We start from the raw sequence: 18,928 nt of genomic DNA on the forward strand, positions 1-18,928 counted from the left end.
ATATTTCAGAAGCCTGGGGCAGTTGATGAGGCTGTGGAAGCTGTCCTCGGATTCTGGTCAGGGTTAGGGTGCCACCCAAACCCCCAGTCCTTTGCTGGAAGTGGGCTATGGAAGCCGAGACCAGCTCCACCACTGGCTTTGCAGTGACTAAGGCACACAGTTCACCTTATGTGGCCATGGAGAGAGGGATTCTGGAGGGTACCCAGAGGGAGAAGGACATCTGAAATGACTGGAAAAAGGACCAAGAGGCAGTAAGAGTCCGAGGGGAAGCAGGGCCCTGAGCTGGTTGAGGAGCTACGGGTTTGGGGGTGAACTCTTCTGCCTTGAGTGCAGTGGGGTACTAGACCCCTCGGTTTCTGTGGAGGCTGTTGGTAGTACTCCAGGGCATAGGGGTGGGTTTTTTTGCCCTCTTTGTTTGTACTTCTCCCACCCTTTGCTAGAAAGCCACCTCTGCAAGAGAGCCCAGTCAGCAACTGCCCTGCATCTTCAGCAGGACACAGTTATGTTATAATTCACCTCACAAAGGCTGCTCTGGGAAGATACAGCTCTGGTGTGTGGGCAGGGCGGGGGGGATGGCTTCTAGTCATCAAATGAAATTCACTTATATCCTTTGTCATCAAAGTCAGGTTAAGTCAGAGCTGCTAGGGCTGGCCTCCAGCTGGGCTACCACAACACTGGAGAGTATTGGGGTCTTGCCCTAGAATTGGGCAGGTATTCAGCCATGCTGACCTTGAACACATCTTCCAAAATAACCTGGGTGCACTCAGGAATATAAAAACCAGGGCAGAGTGGCAGCCTTGAAGACCTAGTTCAGTTAGATTCCCCAGACCTGCAGGGGCCAGCAAGACACCATCCTTGGGACATAGGAGATAGTAGATCTGCTTCTAGCTAGCTTCTTGTGTTTCTCAGGGGCCAGTAACATACTGTCCAGAGTGGTGGTGAGAGGTGTGGCAAGGTAAATGTCGGGCCAACCTCCAACTGACCCTTCACATTTCCCTTGCTTCTTTACCTACTGGGACCTCTTAGGTTGATTACAGAGACCATAGGAAGAACAAGGCCAGGCAAGATGGGCAATAAACCTGCAATAAACATCCATTCAGTTGTCCTAGAAGAAGTTGGATAGGGAGTTGGCTAACCTCCAAGGGCATGGAGAAACAGGAGTCAGAGGAGGCTGGGGTCACAGGGGCAAGGGCAGGAGGGTTCAGAGGAAAGCTGTGGGTCAGCTCCAGGAGGGGTTGTCCTTAAGTCTGCACCTTCTGTCTGTCTGTAACTCCAATGTGGAGCTGCCAACTATAGATGTTATCAATGGGGCACTGAAGGAGGGAGGCACACACCCTGTTAGCTGAAGCACAAGGGACAAAGGTTTGTGTATTGGACTCTGCAGAGTAGGAAAGGGTGCTGCATTGCTCAGATAAGGTGGCCCTGGGGCGTGATTAAGAGCCCTTCTGACTCCCCTGAGGTTGCAGGTAATAGTTGAATGAGGCTGGTGGTTCCATAGCTGCATGCCCTCATTATCTCTCACAGTGTTCACGAGCAACTTCTTTTATTTATTTGTTTGGTTTTTGAGGTAGGGTTTCTTTGTGTGCCTTGGCTGTCCTAGAACTAGCTCTGTAAACCAGGCTGTCCTTGAACTCACAGATCTGCCTGTCTCTACCTCCTGAGCGCTGGTATTAAAGGTGTGCACCACCACACCTGGTTTATCATGAGTAATTTCTGCAGGCTGCAGCTGCACTGTGTACCCCAGCACCCATTTGGACTTTTTCCCTAGTTGCAGGGTGTCTGAATAAAGGGGCACATGACTGGAAGGTCCTAGCTCAATGCCATTACAATCCTGTTCTCTGGAGAAGAGAGGCAGTAATCACTGAAAAGAAAGAGTGGCCTGAGGATTACCCCATCTTAAGCCCTTAGTGGGCACTTAAAAGTGTCTCATTGCTGGCACTGGATTCCTTCCTTCTTTGCTATCACCTGCATAGGTCCTGTCCAGGCCCCAGGCACTGACTGTGATGTGTTTTGTTATATTGTGTCCCTTAGAAATCAATTCAGAACATGAGGTTTTTAGTATGCGTAGTAATTTCTGTTTATTGGAAGTCATGCCTGTTGACAAGCTGTTCTTATGTCTCTCAAGCGTGTATGTCTCTCTTTTGTCCTGGTGCTGTGATCAAAGAGAAATAGCTAGTGGCTAGGCTTCCCAGGGTTCTGAGGCAGGACAGGCTGGGAAAAGATGGCTCTAGCAACAGCTTCTGCATAGCCTTTCTTCCTCAAAGGCTATGCAGTACAGCTAGAGGTAGGCTCAGAAAGGTGTGGCTGAAGTCTGCAGGATGTTGAGGCCTAGAAAGCTCTAAGCAGAGCAGCTACACCTGGAAAAGTCCCACACAAGGATCTGTAGTCTCACTGAATGCTGGGAAAGAACACTTATCCCTGAAGTCTTTCAGCAGTATCAGCCAACCCCCAGACACTCACCATGAAGAAAAGCAGGCCTCTAGCAAAGGAAGGCTACTACATAGACATTTGTGTCTTGCACAGGGAGGTGGCATGGATCCTCTCTGAAGGTTTCCAGAAGAACCTCTTCCCTGCTAAATGACACTGGCTGGCTGCCAGTGCACTCTGACCCCAGGCCAGAAGCTCAGAGCGAACTGTAGACAAGGACTAGTCAAAGTAGACAGTATCGGCTGTCTGCTGTGGCATGGGGTTTTGAAGCCTTAAAGCCCATTCTCAGTGTTGAACCTCCTCCAACAAGACCACCGGCTAATCCTTCCCAAACAGTTCAACTAACTGGTGACTAAATCTTCAAATATATGAGCCTGTATATGAAGGGGTCCTTCTCATTTTAGCGACTACAGAGCCCTTATCATGTTTCTAGATTGGATGTTTGGGCCCCATTTGATTGGGAGCAGGAGTAAGAGCAACTGCTTATCCATGTCTAGGCAACAAGGACCTTCATGAATCTGTCCTGTTTCATATATTCCCCACTATGGAATGATTCTACACAGGGCTGGGTCCCAGGTACGTTATATAGCTCTTGCCCCCCTTTCTCTCAGAGCCTTCTAAGGGCAAGGAAATAGGGACATCTCTGACTTCAGCCCTTATCCTAGCACCTGGGGACCTGGAGTGTGTAGCCCCAGCCAAATAGCATACTGCCTCTATTCCTGAGGGAAAGTAGCTCAGGCTCCTCTTAGAGGGAAGAGAAGGGTTACAGGCTGGGATCCTAGATAGCATGCTTGATCTGACTCTGACTGGGGAAGGCCATACATAGTAACCCAATGTAGGTGTGCTTGTCTTGTGACAGGACTGACCAGCTGGGAATGTTCACACACAAGGAGTTTGAACAACTGGCCCCTGTACTAGATGGCTTCAGCCTCATGACATATGACTACTCCACATCACAGCAGTGAGTATGGGCTGGTAGGGTACTGTAGGTATAGTGAGTCTTCAGGAAGACATAGACCCGCACCTTGGTCTCTCAAGCCGACATCTGCCTATGGTCTCTGTAGCTCAGCATAGATAGACAGTCACTTTCTCTGCACCTGAAAGATGCCAGATAGAAGCTGATGGTGTTGTACCTGTCCCATTCTCGGGAGAGGTGATTCTTTGGGAAGTCTCTCCCTGGGTGGAGCTTTGTTACCAGTGACAGAGGCAGAGTATGTCTGCTACTTACGTTTTCCTTGGGCCTTGGCCCCAGCTGCATGTCCACTGACCCTTCTTTGCCCAGTATTTTAGACCTGTTCCTACTGCTCTAGGGCTGGGCAGGTTATACATTCGTACTGTGTACCATTCAAGGCACCTGTGGGTCCCATCAAAAAGTTTTTGGGCCACTTTGCCTATGATACTTCAATGATATGTCTATGGTTTTGCCCCATTAAAAAAAATTGTAACATGGGTCGGGTGGTGGAGGTGCACGCCTTTAATCCCAGCACTTAGGAGACAGAGACAGGCTGATCTCTGTGAGTTTAAGGCCGCCCCGGTCTACAGAGTGAGTTCCAGGACAGCCAGGGCTCTTAACAGAGAAACCCTCTTTCAAAAAACAACAACAAAAATGTAATGTGTTTAGTGTCTCATTTTTCTAAGATTTATTTTGTTATTTTTAATTATACATACATGTATCTCTGTGTGAATAAGCATGTGTGTGGATTCTCAAGGAGCCCAGAGGTGTTGGATATGCTGGAGTTGGAGTTTTGGGTACTTGTAAGCCTCTGGATGTGGCTGCTGGGAACTGAACTCACGTCCTCTGCAAGAGCAGTGTAAGCTCTTAACTGCTGAGCTACCTCTCCAGCCCTGTTTTTGTTTGTTTGTTTGTTTTGTTTTGTTTTGTTTGTTTGTTTTTGTTTTTTTGTTTTTTTTTTTGCATTGGGTCTCATTTTATATTACCAGACTGGTCTTGAACTCACTTTATGCTGAGGCTGGCCTTATACTTGTAGCAGATGTGTGCCACCATGTCCAACTTCTTCCCAACTCTTTTGTTTTGTTTTGTTTTGTTTTGTTTTTAAAGATAGTGTTTCTCTGTGTAGCCCTGGCTGTCCTGACGCTCACCATGTAGACTGGGCTGGCCTTGAGCTCACAGAGATCTCCCTGCCTCTGCCTCCTGTGCTGGGATTAGAGGTGTGTGCCATTACACCTGGCTCCTCAGTTCTTGAGAGGCATTTGCCATAACACAGAAGGAATTGGGCCCAAGTTGATAACCTAGAGGACCAGACTGGAGTCAGACACAGGGCTTCCTGCCAGCTGCTAAGAGTAACCACATTCTCCATTGAACTTGCAGTCCTGGCCCTAATGCTCCATTGTCATGGATTAGAGCCTGTGTCCAGGTCCTAGACCCCAAGTCACAGTGGCGAAGCAAGATCCTCCTGGGACTGAACTTCTATGGCATGGATTATGCAGCCTCCAAGGATGCCCGTGAAATTGTCATTGGGCCCAGGTAAGCCCAGGGCCCTCCAGGTCACATTCCAGGTGTGGCCAGTCATAGAGGTGTAGATTTCAATCCCTGGGAAAAGGGAAAAAGCTGGGACTGAGAAGGTCAGGGGGTAGGTCCTTTTGGACTTTGCAGACTATGAGGTCTGAGATAGGGTTGAATAGAAAGCCCCAGTTCTCTGTTGGACACACACCCCGGGCCCATGAGGCTAGCACCTCCCCCACAGTGTTGGTGCTATAACCAAGGTCTGCATCCATGGTGCAGTTGTCCTGCTATTGGGGAGAGGGTTGGACATGACTGGCTGGGCTCAACATGGTTTCTTAGTGCATGGTTTCTCTGGGCGGCCCCTGTGTCGTCATGTGGGCCTGGCCAGGACTGGTTCCTCCTTTTCTGGTCCCATCATTTCCTCCCCTGAGAGTCTCCTCCAACATCTTGGCTCTGTGGTTTCAATAGTGTGAGCCCAAGCATCGCTGTGTTTTAAAGTATTGCTTCCACTTTCTCCCTCTGCTTTTCCTGTGTACTCATCTCCCTACTCCCACCAAGCTTCAGAACTAGCTGTTGGGTTTCAGCTCTTTGATCACCTCAGTCTGTGTCACCTGTGCTGTGTTCATTGAGCTCTCCATGGACTGTACACTCACACTTTTTTTTTCCTCTTTTGAGACAGGGTTTCTCTGTGTAGCCCTGGCTGCCCTGGAACTTTCTCTGTAGACCAGGCTGGCCTCAAACTCAGAGATCCACCTGCCTCTGCCTCCCAAATGCTGTGATTGAAGTCCTATGCCACCATCACCTAGCCACACACACACTTTTTGCCAGGTTTGGAAAGCATTTGGTAGTTTTCTCTTCTTTCTTCCTCCCTCTCCGCTCCCTCAGACAAGAATGTGTGTGGCGTGTACTGGCCTGGTTAGATTGCCCCTTGGCTCCTGAGATGTGTTAGACTTTAGATGTTTTTCTTTTGATCTTGGTTGCTTTCTCTTGCTGTCTCTGAAGCTGGTTTCTTGTGTCATTCCCTCTGCACCCCAGTTCTTTTTGTCTCACATCTGAGTTTTCTAGTTCTGTGTTTTAAAGTATTGCTTCCACTTTCTCCCTCTGCTTTTCCTGTGTACTCATCTCCCCACTCCCACCAAACTTCAGAACTAGCTGTTGGGTTTCAGCTCTTTGATCACCTCAGTCTGTGTCACCTGTGACAGCGTGATCTATGTAGCAAGTTCCAGACCAGCCAGGGATACTTACTGAGATCCTATTTCAAACAAAGAGAAGCCATTTAAACTATTCATTTTGCTAGTGGTTTTCCATGGAGAATGCTGTCCAGAAACTGAGATTTGGTTGTCATCGCCCACTGGGTGCAGCTTTCCTGGGGGTTTCTTGCAGTTAAGAGGGAAAGCTGGAATACCTCTCTGCCACCCCTGGTTGTTTGTATTTTGTGGAGGTATACTCATCAAAGCTGAGACTGCCTCTCATCCAACTCCTCTTCAGTTGGTCTCTCCATGGTGAGGCATTAGGGTGGGCCATGCTCCAAAGCAATGGATGGGAGTCCTGTCTTCCCTATACTCTTGTATATCCATACAACTGGTCACAGCATTGGGGGTTCATCACAGACTTGAGTTCTCCTGGCCCACAGTGCTGCTGGCCTTGCTTCGTGTCCTGAGCTGAGGTCTAATAGCAGACAAGGTAGGGCAAGGGTGCTGACTAAGAAGGACCCTGCACATGGCAAACGGGGCAGAGAAAGTGGGAAGCTGGTCAGGGCCTTGGTGGCTGGCTACTTGCTGTTTTCCAGTAGATTGTTTGGAAGTCAGCCCCTCACAGCTATGTCCGATGCCTGAAGATATGTGTGACAGGAACTAGACATGGGTTGCCACACAGGTGACGACTACTGCTGCTCCACTTAGGAGCACACATATTTACACAGTCTGTTCTTAGCCTCCTGGCCCATCAGGATTTGCCCAGCTAGGAAGGAAGGCACTACCTCTAATTCCTCATCTTGCTAATGGCTCCTGTGAGGCTAGATGAGGGCATGTATGCTCCAGCCTGGACATGGGCCTACCCAAGGGAGACAATTAGGCAAAGAAAGTGCTTTCCTGAGGCTAGGCCTGGCCAGCTGATTGCTTTTCCAGCCTGCTCGTGCAGAAAGATGCTGCCTTCCCAGCCTCACCTTGCCAGGGCTGCAATAATGTAGATGCCCACTCAGCAGGGCCACTTTCCCCAAGGCTGGAATAAATAACCAGCCAGACTTACCTCACACAGCCATCCTCATGGCTACAGAGTAGCCAGAGCACTGTCCCTCCACAGCTGACTCCTGCCTTAAGGTTCTTATCAAGGAGCATGTGCTCCTCACCTTGGTTCTGGTCTATGGGGCTGACTTGCAAGAAGAGAGACCTAGGACACAGCAAGAATGCCCCACAGGCCCTGCTGCCCATGGGTAGTTTTATGCTTAGTGACTGCTAGAGCCTTTGCTTGGGAAATCTCTGGTTCAGGACTCCACAGCTCTGGCTACTCACTTGTTTCCAGGCTTTCAGATCCACAGAATGCCCTTCCGGATCTTGCCTCACCCCCAATAACATCTGACCCCTTCCTGTGACAAGCTTCCTATGCTTACGCCTTACCCCACCTCCTAGAACCTCCCCCTTTATACCCCCATGGTCATGCTTCAGCTGTGTGGTGTCCACTCCTGACTCAGAATTCAGCTTTCTAGGGGCACAGGGCAGTGCCTGAATCTGGGGTCAATCATCCTTATTTCTGGAAGTGCTATGCTTTCAGCTCAGAGCCTTTCCTCACACTCTGCCTTCCCCTTCTGATGTTGGCACCAAGTTTTTGTTTCTTACTGATGTCACTATCAACTGCAGTTGGACCTAAGCTTAGGGTAAAGCAAATTGCTGCTCCCAGCCCATACACACTGTTTGATGTCTGGTGAAATTGTTTGTAGGGTCCCCTCCCAGGCTATGTCATTCCAAAATGAAAAGCTCTCATCCTTTCATCCTGTGTGTCTCCTCCCACTGGGGTGTGTGTAAGCAAGGTGGAAAGACAGTATGAATCTAATACTGTGGCTCTTCTTTGTCCCTGATGCTAAAATTCACAGAAACTCCATGTTCTCTTGTTATCTCATTATTCTTGTTCTTGTTTCCTTTTGTTTTAGAGATAGTCATACTCTGTAGCCCAGGCTGGCCCAGAACTTAATCTGTAGCTCACGACAATCGTCATGCCTTAAGCCTTTGAGCTAGCTCCAGTTCCCAGATCTTATGCATTCTATTTAGTTTGTTCTCCCAAACTCTAAGCATCACCTGACAACCAGTGTTGGGGTGAAGGATTCCTTCTTCTTGAGGTCCCAAGGCCCGGGATGTGGGCACCCTGGCTTTTTAAGTGGCTTTCACTGGCCAAGTTTAGACCTCAGGCATGAGCCCCTCTGCCAGGGCAGGTAGCAGATCAGGCTAGTCACTGGTTCTTGTTTGAGCAGAATGGACAGTATTCCATGGGGCCCTATACCACAAACATGAGAAGCCCCCAGAAGAGGCTGTGTATATGCCGAGAAGCCAGTGAAGATCTGCCTTGAGGTGTAAGAGACCTTTAAACCTGCGAAACCATGAATGTCTGTCTCAAGGTTTTGCTGCTCACAAGGCAAGTTTAGGGGTGGCTCTGCCATCAGCCATCTCCTCCCAAGAGATCTGGGTACTGGGAAGGGGAGGGTCTCACCGGTGCTCTACCTGTGGCAGGGCTGGGGCTGGCTTCAGAGCCCTGTGGGAAACCAGGGAGTTCCAAGGAAGAGCCTCTTTATATACAGCCTGAGCCCAGAATTGGTCCTGGGTAGGGGTAGCCAGGTCTACTGTGTGCAAGGCATCTTGATGCCTGGGTCCCAGAGAGTACACCCAGTCCACAGGCCTGCACATGTCCTGTTCTCAATGATGGGTCTCATGAGGGAACACTAATTCTAGCTCTAGCACTTTCTCATGTCAGAGCCACCTTTGGTTAGACTTTGGTCATAGGTGGACACAGTCAGAGGTAGAAGCATAGCAGGTTAGGTAAGTCTATCATCTACACCTGTTGGCTTTGCTTGGCATTAGTCTTCACACTCTGAATGCTATAACCCACTGAGCATCTCAGCTTTGCTTCTGAGACTGCCAAACCTGCCCTTGCCTGGTACCCCACCAATGACAGCAACCATTTGACACTGAGTGTCAACCTCATTCTTCCTTCTGTCTAGGACCCAACCCTGCCTGCTCTTAGACTTGTGTGTGGGGTCAAGGGGCCTGTCATAGACAGGGCCTCTACAAGGATTTTCATTGACTTCTTCCCAAAGCAGAATTTGTTTCAGGTTGATGGCACAGGGAATCATGGGACCATGGGTCACAGTCTCTTCCCTGTTGTGGTCCAACCCCTCTGGTAGAGTTGAATCCAGATAAGGCCCAGCTGCAGTACCCTAGGCCCTAGATTCTAGGGGAAGGTGTTAGGGGACATACTGACTAGGGTCTAGCTGCTCCTCAAGAACACAGCTTAGCAGGATGCAGCCCCTTCATGTCAGTCACCATGAGTACCTCTACCAGTGGCCCCATCAGGAAAGATCATGACCTGGTGTGAGATGCAGGGGAGCTTCTTCAGTTCTTTAGGAGTTAGTTGCCCTTTTTGTGAGAATCCAAGCAGGGTCTCAGGATGATCTGCCAGCCTTCCTTAACCTCCAGCACAGAGCCCTAGTCCTCTCCATGGGAGACATGGTTCAGCCACCTAACCATCTGCTCAGCTGTGATGAAGCCAAGGCCCTGAGGTAGAGGTGATTAGCCACCTCACTCAAGCCAGTGGCTGTGGTATGTTTGCCTCTACCAGCCAGGCAGACCATCTGTGCCCTAAGGTGGGATCCATAGAGTAGTGTCCCTTTTTGGTGTGACTAGGGCTCCTAGTGAAACTCTGGAATGGCCTGCTCACTGCCTGTCTTTAGAGTTATGGCACCCCTCACAATAGCAGAAACTGAGGTTCAGAGTGCCTGTCTTGGTCCCCTCACTTGGTTGGCTGAGCATAGTTAAGCAGATAAGCATCACAGCCACTGCACATTCATGAGCTCTTAATGCACTTAATGGACAATTATTTCCTCCCTTCTATCCCAAGAAAGCTGAACTCACGTGGGCTGTGTCCCCTGGCTCCACCCTGCTTCTGGGCCGTAGAATCATCCTAGTGATGAGCCATAGTTTACTTGGTGATGTGATGAATCAAGGCCAGCTGGCCAGGAAGTGTGTGGGATCCTCCCAGCATGGGCTGTTGATGCTCTCAACATGGTGATGCTGTAATTATCCTGTGATGCATTTGGAAGCCATCATGGTCCAGGCAGCCTGTCAAATGGGGGCCAGCCTTGTTGCTAATGATCATCTCTACCCCGTGATGCCAATGCGAGTTCCATTATCAGCATATCTGATAACTTTGTGTCCTGTGGTGAGAAGCTACTAACTATGGCAAAGATAGAAACCAGACAAAGATGAGGCCTGGCAGCATGGTCCTCGTTCCTACCCATCCTGCCTATGCATCTCTCACCCTACATGGCCCAAGAGAGAGATCATGGCGCACCTCCCTGAATCCCTCCTTGCTCAGCCCCCACTGGCTTTGTGCATGTCAACATGTGTGCATGTCAACATGTCCAGAACATCCTGACCAAACCCGCTTATACAGCCCTGCTTTTTGTTGTGTTTAACTTTATGAATTCATTTTTGGGATGGGAAAGCACACATAAGCCATGGCACTTAATGTGGAGGTCAGAGAACAACATGCAGAAGTTGGTTCTCTCCTTCCACTGTATGGGTTCTGGGATGGGTTCTAGGGATCAAGCTTGAGTCAAGTACCTTTACCCACAAGCCATCTCACTGGCCCTGTTTTGTTTCTTTTTTCTTTTTTTGGTTTTTTGAGACAGGGTTTCTCTGTATTGCTTTGGAGGCTGTCCTGGAACTCGCTCTGTAGACCAGCCTGGCCTCGAACTCACAAAGATCCACCTGCCTCTGCCTCCCGAGTGCTGAGATTAAAGGCATGCGTCCTGTTTTGTTTCTTAAATTAATTTTTTAAATTTATTTTTATTTTATGTGAATTGGTGTTTTGCCTACTTATATGTCAGTGTGAGGGTATTAGATCTTGGAATTACAGACAGTTGTGAGCTGCCCATGTAGATGCTGAGAATTGAACCCACTTGAGTACTGGGATTAAAGGAGTGTGCTACAACCATCTGCTTCCAGCCCCTAGTTTTTTGGGTTTTGTTTTGTTTTGTTTTTTGGTTTTTTGTTTGTTTGTTTGTTTATCAAGACAGGGTTTCTTTGTATTGTTTTGGAGGCCGTCCTGGAACTCTGTAGACCATGCTGGCCTCGAACTCACAGAGATCCTCCTACCTCTGCCTCCCGAGTGCTGAGATTAAAGTCGTGCACCACCAACACCTAGCCGCCCAGCCCGTTGTTTTTTTTTTTAGTGAATTTTAAAATGTTTTCTTAAATGTATATATTGTATATTGAGCATTTTCTCCTTCTTGTCCTCATCCTCCTTTTCCTCACCCCTTCTGCCTACTTTTCATCTCTCGTGACCCCTAGACAGTTTGACTTCTGTTTTCGTGTGTGTGTGTATGTGTGTGTGTGTGTGTGTAAACATATACTTCTCTAAGATTGACTTAATTCACTAAAATTATTATCTCTAATAGTATCCATTTTCCTGCAAATAATGTGACTTCATTCTTCTGTTTGATAGCTCTGGTTTTTAGGAGACCTCTTGAGCAGATCAAGAAAAAGGCTTTCTGTCACCTGCCAGCTCTGTGTGGTCAGTCTATGACACAAGGCCTTTCTAGAGTTGACCCTCAGCTCAGGTGTCATGTGAGGGATACCCTAGGGAAATGATGGGGCTCCTTCTGGCCTGAGCTTACAGAATTGGGCCTGAGCAGATCAGGGTAGTGGAAATGCCAGACCTCCTGTCCTGTAGGGGTAACTCCAGCCTAGCTTTAAAAAATTTGCTTTTGGGTTAAGAGTACTCACTGTTTTTCCAGAGGACTCTGGTTCAATTCCCAGCACCTATATGACAGCTCACAACTGTCTGTAACTCCAGTTCCAGGAGATCCAACACCCACACACAGACATGCATGCTGGCAAAACACCAATGAACATAAAATAAAAATACATAAATTATAAGAAAAGGCCAGACAGTGAGCAGGTGGATCTCTGTAAGTTTGAGGTAGCCTAGTCTACAGAGCTAGTTCCAGGACAGCCAAGGCTACACAAAGAAACCCTGTCTTGAAAAAACAAAATAAAAAGATTTACTTATTTATATTTTTATTTTTTGGTTTTTCGAGACAGTTTCTTTGTGGCTTTGGAGGATGTCCTGGAACTAGCTCATGTAGACCAGGCTGGTCTCGAACTCACAGAGATCTGCCTGCCTCTGCCTCCCAAGTGCTGGGATTAAAGGCGTGCGCCACCACCTCCCGGCTATATTTTAATTTTTTAAAAAATTATTTTGTGTGTGTGGATGTTTTGCCTGCTTGTATGTCTGGTACCACATGCACACCTGATGCTCACAGAGGCCAGAGACAGCACTAGACAGCACTAACTGGAACCAGAGTTAAAGACAGTTGTGAATCGCCATGTGGGTGCTAAGAGTTAAACACTGGTTCTCTGGAAGAGCAGCCAGTGCTCATAACTGCTCAGCCATATCTCTAGCCCCTATGTATGAGTGTTCTGTGTGTGTGTGTGTGTGTGTGTGTGTGTGTGTGTGTGTGTGTGTGTGTGTGTGTGTGTGTGTGTGTGTGTGTGTGTCTGCTCACAGATGTAATAAGAAAAGAGATCCAAAACTCCTGGAACTAGAATTATGAACAGTTATGAGCTACTATGTGGGTACCAGGAACCAATCTTGGGTCCACTGTAAGAGTAGTAAGTGCTCTTAACTGCTGAGCCATCTCTCTAGCCTGCCCCCAACATAGCTTTTGTTGGTACTGACCTGACAGTGTGTCTAGCTGTAGTCAGTTCCTCGTTGAACTTTGGGTTTAGTGGGATGTCAGAGATCCATATACATCTGAGCTAGAAAGGACCAGTGCCACAGTGTCAGCTGTGTGGGGTTGAACCTTGTTCTGAGTTATCACTCTAGGCACTAACATGGAGACTGAGGGTCCCACTGTAGATTTGATCTGAGACTGGGAGTTCCTTCCCAATCTCTGAGCAGTTGGTCCTCTGGCCCTGTCCATTAATCACAGTATCACAGTGGACTCATTAGGCTCTGGGCCAGGAAGGCCTGAGAACCTTCTTATTACTGGAAACATGTAGGGCATCCTCTGTCCCTGGTAGGTAGGTTTTCACACAAGGTTCCATCAGCATCCCTGACCCGTTCATCTGAGGCCTTGTGTTATATACTGTACCCCTCCATTTCAAAATGTGTAAATAATATATTCACAAAATTGTATGACTCCCTCTAATTCCAAAACATCTCATTACTCCCCAAAGAAGCCTTCTACTCCTTACTGGTCATGCCTCAATCTCCCCAGTTCCTGTTGACCTCTACTCTGGGTCATGTCCATGAAGATTTGCCTGTTGTGTTACATGAACATGGAATAATTCACTATGTGTCTGAGGCTTTTCTTAGCTTAGGGAAATGCCTAGTCCTTAATTCTCCTTCCTTGAAGTGGGTGTTGTGTCTCTGAGCTGGCCCCAACCCCTGGACTCAGGTGATCTCCCTGACTATAGGCATTCTAGATTCTTCTATCTTAAATATTTACTGTACCTTGCTGTAGACTTCAAGTGATGCCCATGACCAGCTCTCCATGCCATCCTCTCACAAAGGTCCTTTTACCCTGTCACTGCATGTTTCCTGTCATCCTCTTGCTTATGCCTGATCTCAGAAAGGTGTGTGTAATCCTTGCTGTTCTGTTGTGCCTCGAAGCCTGGCCCTCAGATGGAGCTTGTCCTTTACATGATGTTCCTCAGGAGTCACATAAGCCCTAGAGGGCTCCAAGCCCAGGCCTTAGTTTCTGCTGTGCTTGGGGATTGAAGTTTCAGTCTGAGTGTCTGTCCTGCACCCCACTCACGCCATTTGCAGATTGACTTCTTTTTTTGTTTGTTTTTTTGAGACAGGGTTTCTCTGTGCAACAGTCCTGGTTGTTCTGGAACTCTCTCTGTAGACCAGGCTGGCCTCGAACTCACAGAGGTCTGCCTCTCAAGTGCTGGGATTAAAGGCATGCGGCACCACCTCCTGGCACAGACTGACTTCTGTGACAAATTTATCATGGGTGAGCCTACAGAGGAGGCATGCACAGGAGGGATGCCCTTGGCTATTGCTCCCTTCCTTGACAAGCTGGCAGCTACACCTGGTTCCCAGAGAAGTCACACTTGACTTTTCCTCACACCTTCACCTGACTCTCAATTCTTTGTCCTCAGAGGCTGCTTAGAGGAGCAGTTCCTGGGGTTCATGCTGAAAGGAGGCATAGGTCCTTCTGTTCTAGTCACATCTGCTTCTGTGGGGACCAGCACCCACATACATACATACACACATACACTAGCTGAGAAGGAGGGACACAGCTTTCTAAGTATACTTGCTGAGACTCAGGAGGCTGCAGGTCTTGTGAGGGTGACCACAAACGTCTCCATGAGTAGCAGTGTATGTGGCCACAGACCCAAAGGACCCCCATCCCTATGGGCCTCTGCCCCATGCCCTGCACATCTCAGGTTCTTCCAGAGAGTATCTCAGCTGACATTGGGTGGAAAGCCACAAACCATGTTAAGTGCCTTCATTGGCATTTGAGTCAGATGACCAAGTACTATTTGGTGATCCTCTTCAGGGAGCTGATCTCCACAAACCCCTTACTATTTCCTGGGCGCTGTCCCTCCTGAATAGTCACCTGCCTTTGATAAGTTTCAGAAGGGACCAGTGAAGACCAGAAAGACGTGGTGCTGCATAGAGAACAACCTAAGCAGAGTGTGTTAACAAAGCTAGTGTGGGAATGCAGGCCTGTGATCTTAGCACTCAGCAGGAGGGCTGTGAGGTGGACTCTAGCCTGGGCAACAGAATGAGACTATCTCCAGCAATAAGTGCAGAACCATAGAGCCATAATGCAGGGTGGCTCTTGCCACACTGTGTAGGGAAGATTGGAGCCACTCAGGTTACTGCCATGGACATGAAGGGGTTTCCTCAGTATCCCGCAGCAGCTGAGCGATGGGTGCCATTGCCCCGCCTTTCTCAGGACTACCCTTGCCTTCATTAACTGTGGTTTTATACCCCTGAAGAACCAGCTCAGCTCAAAGTTGGGGTGTTGTCTGAGGGGAAGAGAGAACAACAGTGTGCTGGGGAGGTGGAACTGTGACCACAAGCTTGCAAGGCTGAGAGGTGGCTGTGAGCCAGGCTGTCTAGTTAGGGCTATTTGTTCCCTCTTCACCCTACCTCGTTCCTTATGTCTTATTCGGTGTCTAGGAGGCCCTAATACCTGCGCAGTAGCTCCCATTCAATGTGCCATGAGGCCAAGGCCATTCTCCAGGGATACTTTCTGGAGCACTGCTGGGCAAGATGACAGCTGTTCAAGTCTCCATGATACCTTGGTGCTGCTGGGGCTCTGTCCTGCCCAGCACTTTAGCCTCCTTTTGTCAGGAGCCTAAGACCACTATAAGCTCAGATCTAGAAGGCAGCTTCTCTGCTACTCCATCACCCTCTTAACCCCCACATACTAGAGGCTTCCATGCCTCAGAGACCAGTATGCTGGAGCCTCTGCTGCTCACTTTGCCTTCTCTCAGAGTGCAGGCCCTCCCACTTCAGGCTACAACTGCATGTACACTGTGACCACTCTCACCGACAGGTCTTAATTGTGCCTGCTGAACCAGGGAGAACTCTACCTACAAACTCCCAACTGCAGACAGAGGAGAATCTCCTAACATGCTTGTGGCCATGGCTTGTAGGGTAGGGACATCTATTAACATGCTTGTGGCCATGGCCTATAGGGTAGGGACATCTATTAACATGCTTGTGGCCATGGCCTATAGGGTAGAGACACTGCTCTGGTCTCAGGTGTACAGCATGTGATGGATGGACTGTGTGCCCTCCTTGCATTGTTGGTCCTCCTGGCCACAGCAGTTAAGAGCAAGCCCTTCGGGAAGGGCAGCAGTACTGCAGCTCTGGAAATGAGGCAGCAGTGTCCACCCAGGAAAGTAAAGCCTGGGAGACTTAACTTATGAAAGCCAGTGTTTCCACCCACTGTCCTGGAGAAAGCCCTGTTCTGTAATCCTTAACCCATAGCCTGGTGAAGCACTTGAAGTCTAGACACTGGATAGCTTATTATCTGGGCCCTGACAGAACAGAGCAGAGCATTAGGTGGTCAGTGCTGACTTCTAGGAGGCTCACAAAAAGTGCTGTTTTGTAGTGCAGGATGTGTGTGCGGTGGGACTTTGAGGCTTGAGCACCCAAGCTTACTGGCTGAAAATAAAACTGAGTGCTGCTGGCTATCTGTGAACCTTTTTAGGGATAATGTATCCCTGTCCCTTTCTGTGTTAGCCACAGCCACATAGAAGCAGGGGGTTGGGGGTGGACTAGGGCATGTGTCTAGTTCTCACACCTGTAACCTGATCTCTCCAGGTATATACAGACGCTGAAGGACCACAGGCCCCGAGTGGTGTGGGACAGCCAGGCTGCGGAGCACTTCTTGGAGTACAAGAAGTGAGTGACTTGTGGCCCACCATTTGTAGGCAGGAAGCCTTGTGGGGAGGACATTGATGAGGGAGCAGTTGGGGGTGGGGAACAGTGAGGGCCAGGACTGGTGGACCTTAACCCTGGTGGTAGGATAGTGTAGCCCTTAGGCCTAGCCAGAGGCAAGATACATGGTCCCATTTCTCCTGCAGGAATCGCGGAGGGAGGCATGTTGTCTTCTACCCTACTCTGAAGGTATGTGCCATGTGCTTTGTCTGTCAACCATAATGCTATGGTGGGGGTGACAGTTCGGGCCAGATGATACCAATGGTACCATTATTCCATAATTTGCTATCTGCATTGGAGGTCTGTCCTGTGGTCTTGAGTCCAGGCCACACACTGTTTAGGATCCCCCATGTTTAGGCTAATTCTCAGTACATTGTGGGGGTAATGAGAAAGTGGGTGGAACAGGTGCCTACACCTCTGTCTGCCCACAGTCTCTGCAGGTGCGGCTGGAGCTAGCCAGGGAGCTGGGCGTCGGGGTCTCCATCTGGGAGCTGGGCCAAGGCCTGGATTACTTCTATGACCTGCTGTAGGCTGGACAGCAACGCCCAAGTGACTATGGACTTTTCTAAGCCATTGGAGTGACTGGTGAAATATAGGCCTCTTTTCTGTTTTCTGTGAGACATCTGCTATGGTCCTCAGCAGGGCCCACATACATGGGTGTTTCCTGGCCTGGGCTAAGAATTGGGGCCCCTCCTACTCACTACTCATTGCTGCTACCTGTGGGCCATGTGAAAACACAGTTCCCGTCCCCTAGGACAGTCTGGCTCAGGGCTCTTGAGTGCTTTTCAAGACCTGAGTTAGGTGTGGGTTTGGAAGATGTAAACAGTCAGACTCTTCTAGTCCTAGCAAAAGCAGCCTTTCCTAGTGTCACCCTAAAACCTGACAAGGGAAGTACAGAGGGCTCTGCCCTCACACTACAGTCACCTGCCTGCCGCAGACACAGGTGTGTGTTCAAGCTGCTTGATAACTGCAGCGGGTTTTACAACTATCCCCACGGAGCTTCATGTGACCAGGATGTGGGACCATGTTGGAAACTGGACCATAACCTAGACTGTGTTCACCAGATGACAGAGAGATAGGGCATGCCTATGGGGCAACAGCAGGACTGTGGACTGAGTAGGACAGGTATCATGAGACCAGAGAAGTCTGTCTACCCTGATGAACAGCAACAGGCTGGGGAAAATGTCTACGAATTCTGAGGCACCAACAGGTAAAGAGTAGCTGACCCTTATTATCTCACTCCTTCATTCCAAGTTCCTTCATCCCTCACTTGTGCCTGGGCTTCTGCCCACTCCTCATCCCCTGCTGGGTATGATCTTAAGATGGTGTGATTCCTGGTCTTACAGACCCTTGGGTGGAGCCTTCTAATCCATTAGCGAAGGCCCAAGCCATAGAGGCCAGAAACCCTGATCAGGACTCTGCCCTGTCAATTTCTGATATGTAGCTCAAGATCCTGAGGGTTAGGATTGGAAGATGTTAAGGCAACAGGCCCAGTCCCAACTCATAAAAGACATGGCTGGTAGGGATGGTAGGAGTTTGGATACTGGCTGGCACTGTGGAGCCATGGTCCTGTACTGGCTGGCCAGTGACTGAGCCTGGGTCTCTCCAGCCTTGACTCTGAGTGTCTAGTGGATGGGAGTACTCTGAATATAAGGAGTGAGTGACAGCCGGGCATGGTGGTGCACACCTTTAATCCCACTACTCGGGAAGCAGACACAGGCAGATCTCTGTGAGTTTGAGGATAGCCTGGGCTGTTACAGAGAAACCCTGTCTTGAAAAAAAAAAAAAAAAAAAAAAAAGTGAATGACATGGAACTTACCTGCTTGTGGGCCAACCACTGGAGAAGTAACAGCGGGTAGGCTGGGGAACAGCCTGCTGTGAGCAGGTGGAGTGGCCAAGGTGGTATGGGGACAAGACAATATAGGTCAGATTGCCACAGCAAGGGTCTTGGTGGGGGTGTCAAATGGTGGCAGTAGATGGGAACTTGGGTGACTTCTCTGGGGCCACAGAAAAATGAGCAACCAGTTCACCTCTCAACTTCTTTTTCCTCATTGGTGCTAGAGATTGACCCATGCAGGGGCAACCCCACTGAAAGTAACCCCTTCAGGTTCTGGGTTTGCATCAGTGAAGTTGGGGTGTACAGAGGTGCTACCCAAGAACTGAAAGACTGGTAGATAGAAATTCTGTCAGTAGGGCAAGGCACTGTGGGTTGTCTGTGGCTATGGTAGACTGGTGACCATGAACAGAGAGCTGCTTAGCTTGGGGGTGGGAAGGGCATCCTGGGACCTTAATGAAGCTCAAAAGGGCCAAAGCTTTGAGCAGAGGAAGAGTCAGCATCCCGTGTACCCTGAATGCAGCTTC

The 18,928-nt window shown here is 49.1% G+C and overlaps 1 protein-coding gene across 2 annotated transcripts in view; it reads left to right on the forward strand.

The window, feature by feature from the left end:
• The window catches only part of Chid1 (chitinase domain containing 1), a 37,709-nt gene extending 20,386 nt beyond the window's left edge, over positions 1-17,323 (forward strand). For both annotated transcript variants that reach the window (XM_027408927.2, XM_027408928.2), the window contains exons 9-13: positions 3,287-3,388; positions 4,757-4,912; positions 16,451-16,531; positions 16,714-16,756; positions 16,999-17,323. In XM_027408927.2, the coding sequence (XP_027264728.1) occupies positions 3,287-3,388; positions 4,757-4,912; positions 16,451-16,531; positions 16,714-16,756; positions 16,999-17,097 (481 nt within the window). In that variant the 3' untranslated portion in view covers positions 17,098-17,323. The remainder of the gene's footprint in view (positions 1-3,286; positions 3,389-4,756; positions 4,913-16,450; positions 16,532-16,713; positions 16,757-16,998) is intronic.
• Positions 17,324-18,928: the final 1,605 nt, after the last annotated feature.

Source organism: Cricetulus griseus, chromosome 3 (assembly GCF_003668045.3).
Source record: "Cricetulus griseus strain 17A/GY chromosome 3, alternate assembly CriGri-PICRH-1.0, whole genome shotgun sequence".
NCBI lineage: Eukaryota > Metazoa > Chordata > Mammalia > Rodentia > Cricetidae > Cricetulus > Cricetulus griseus.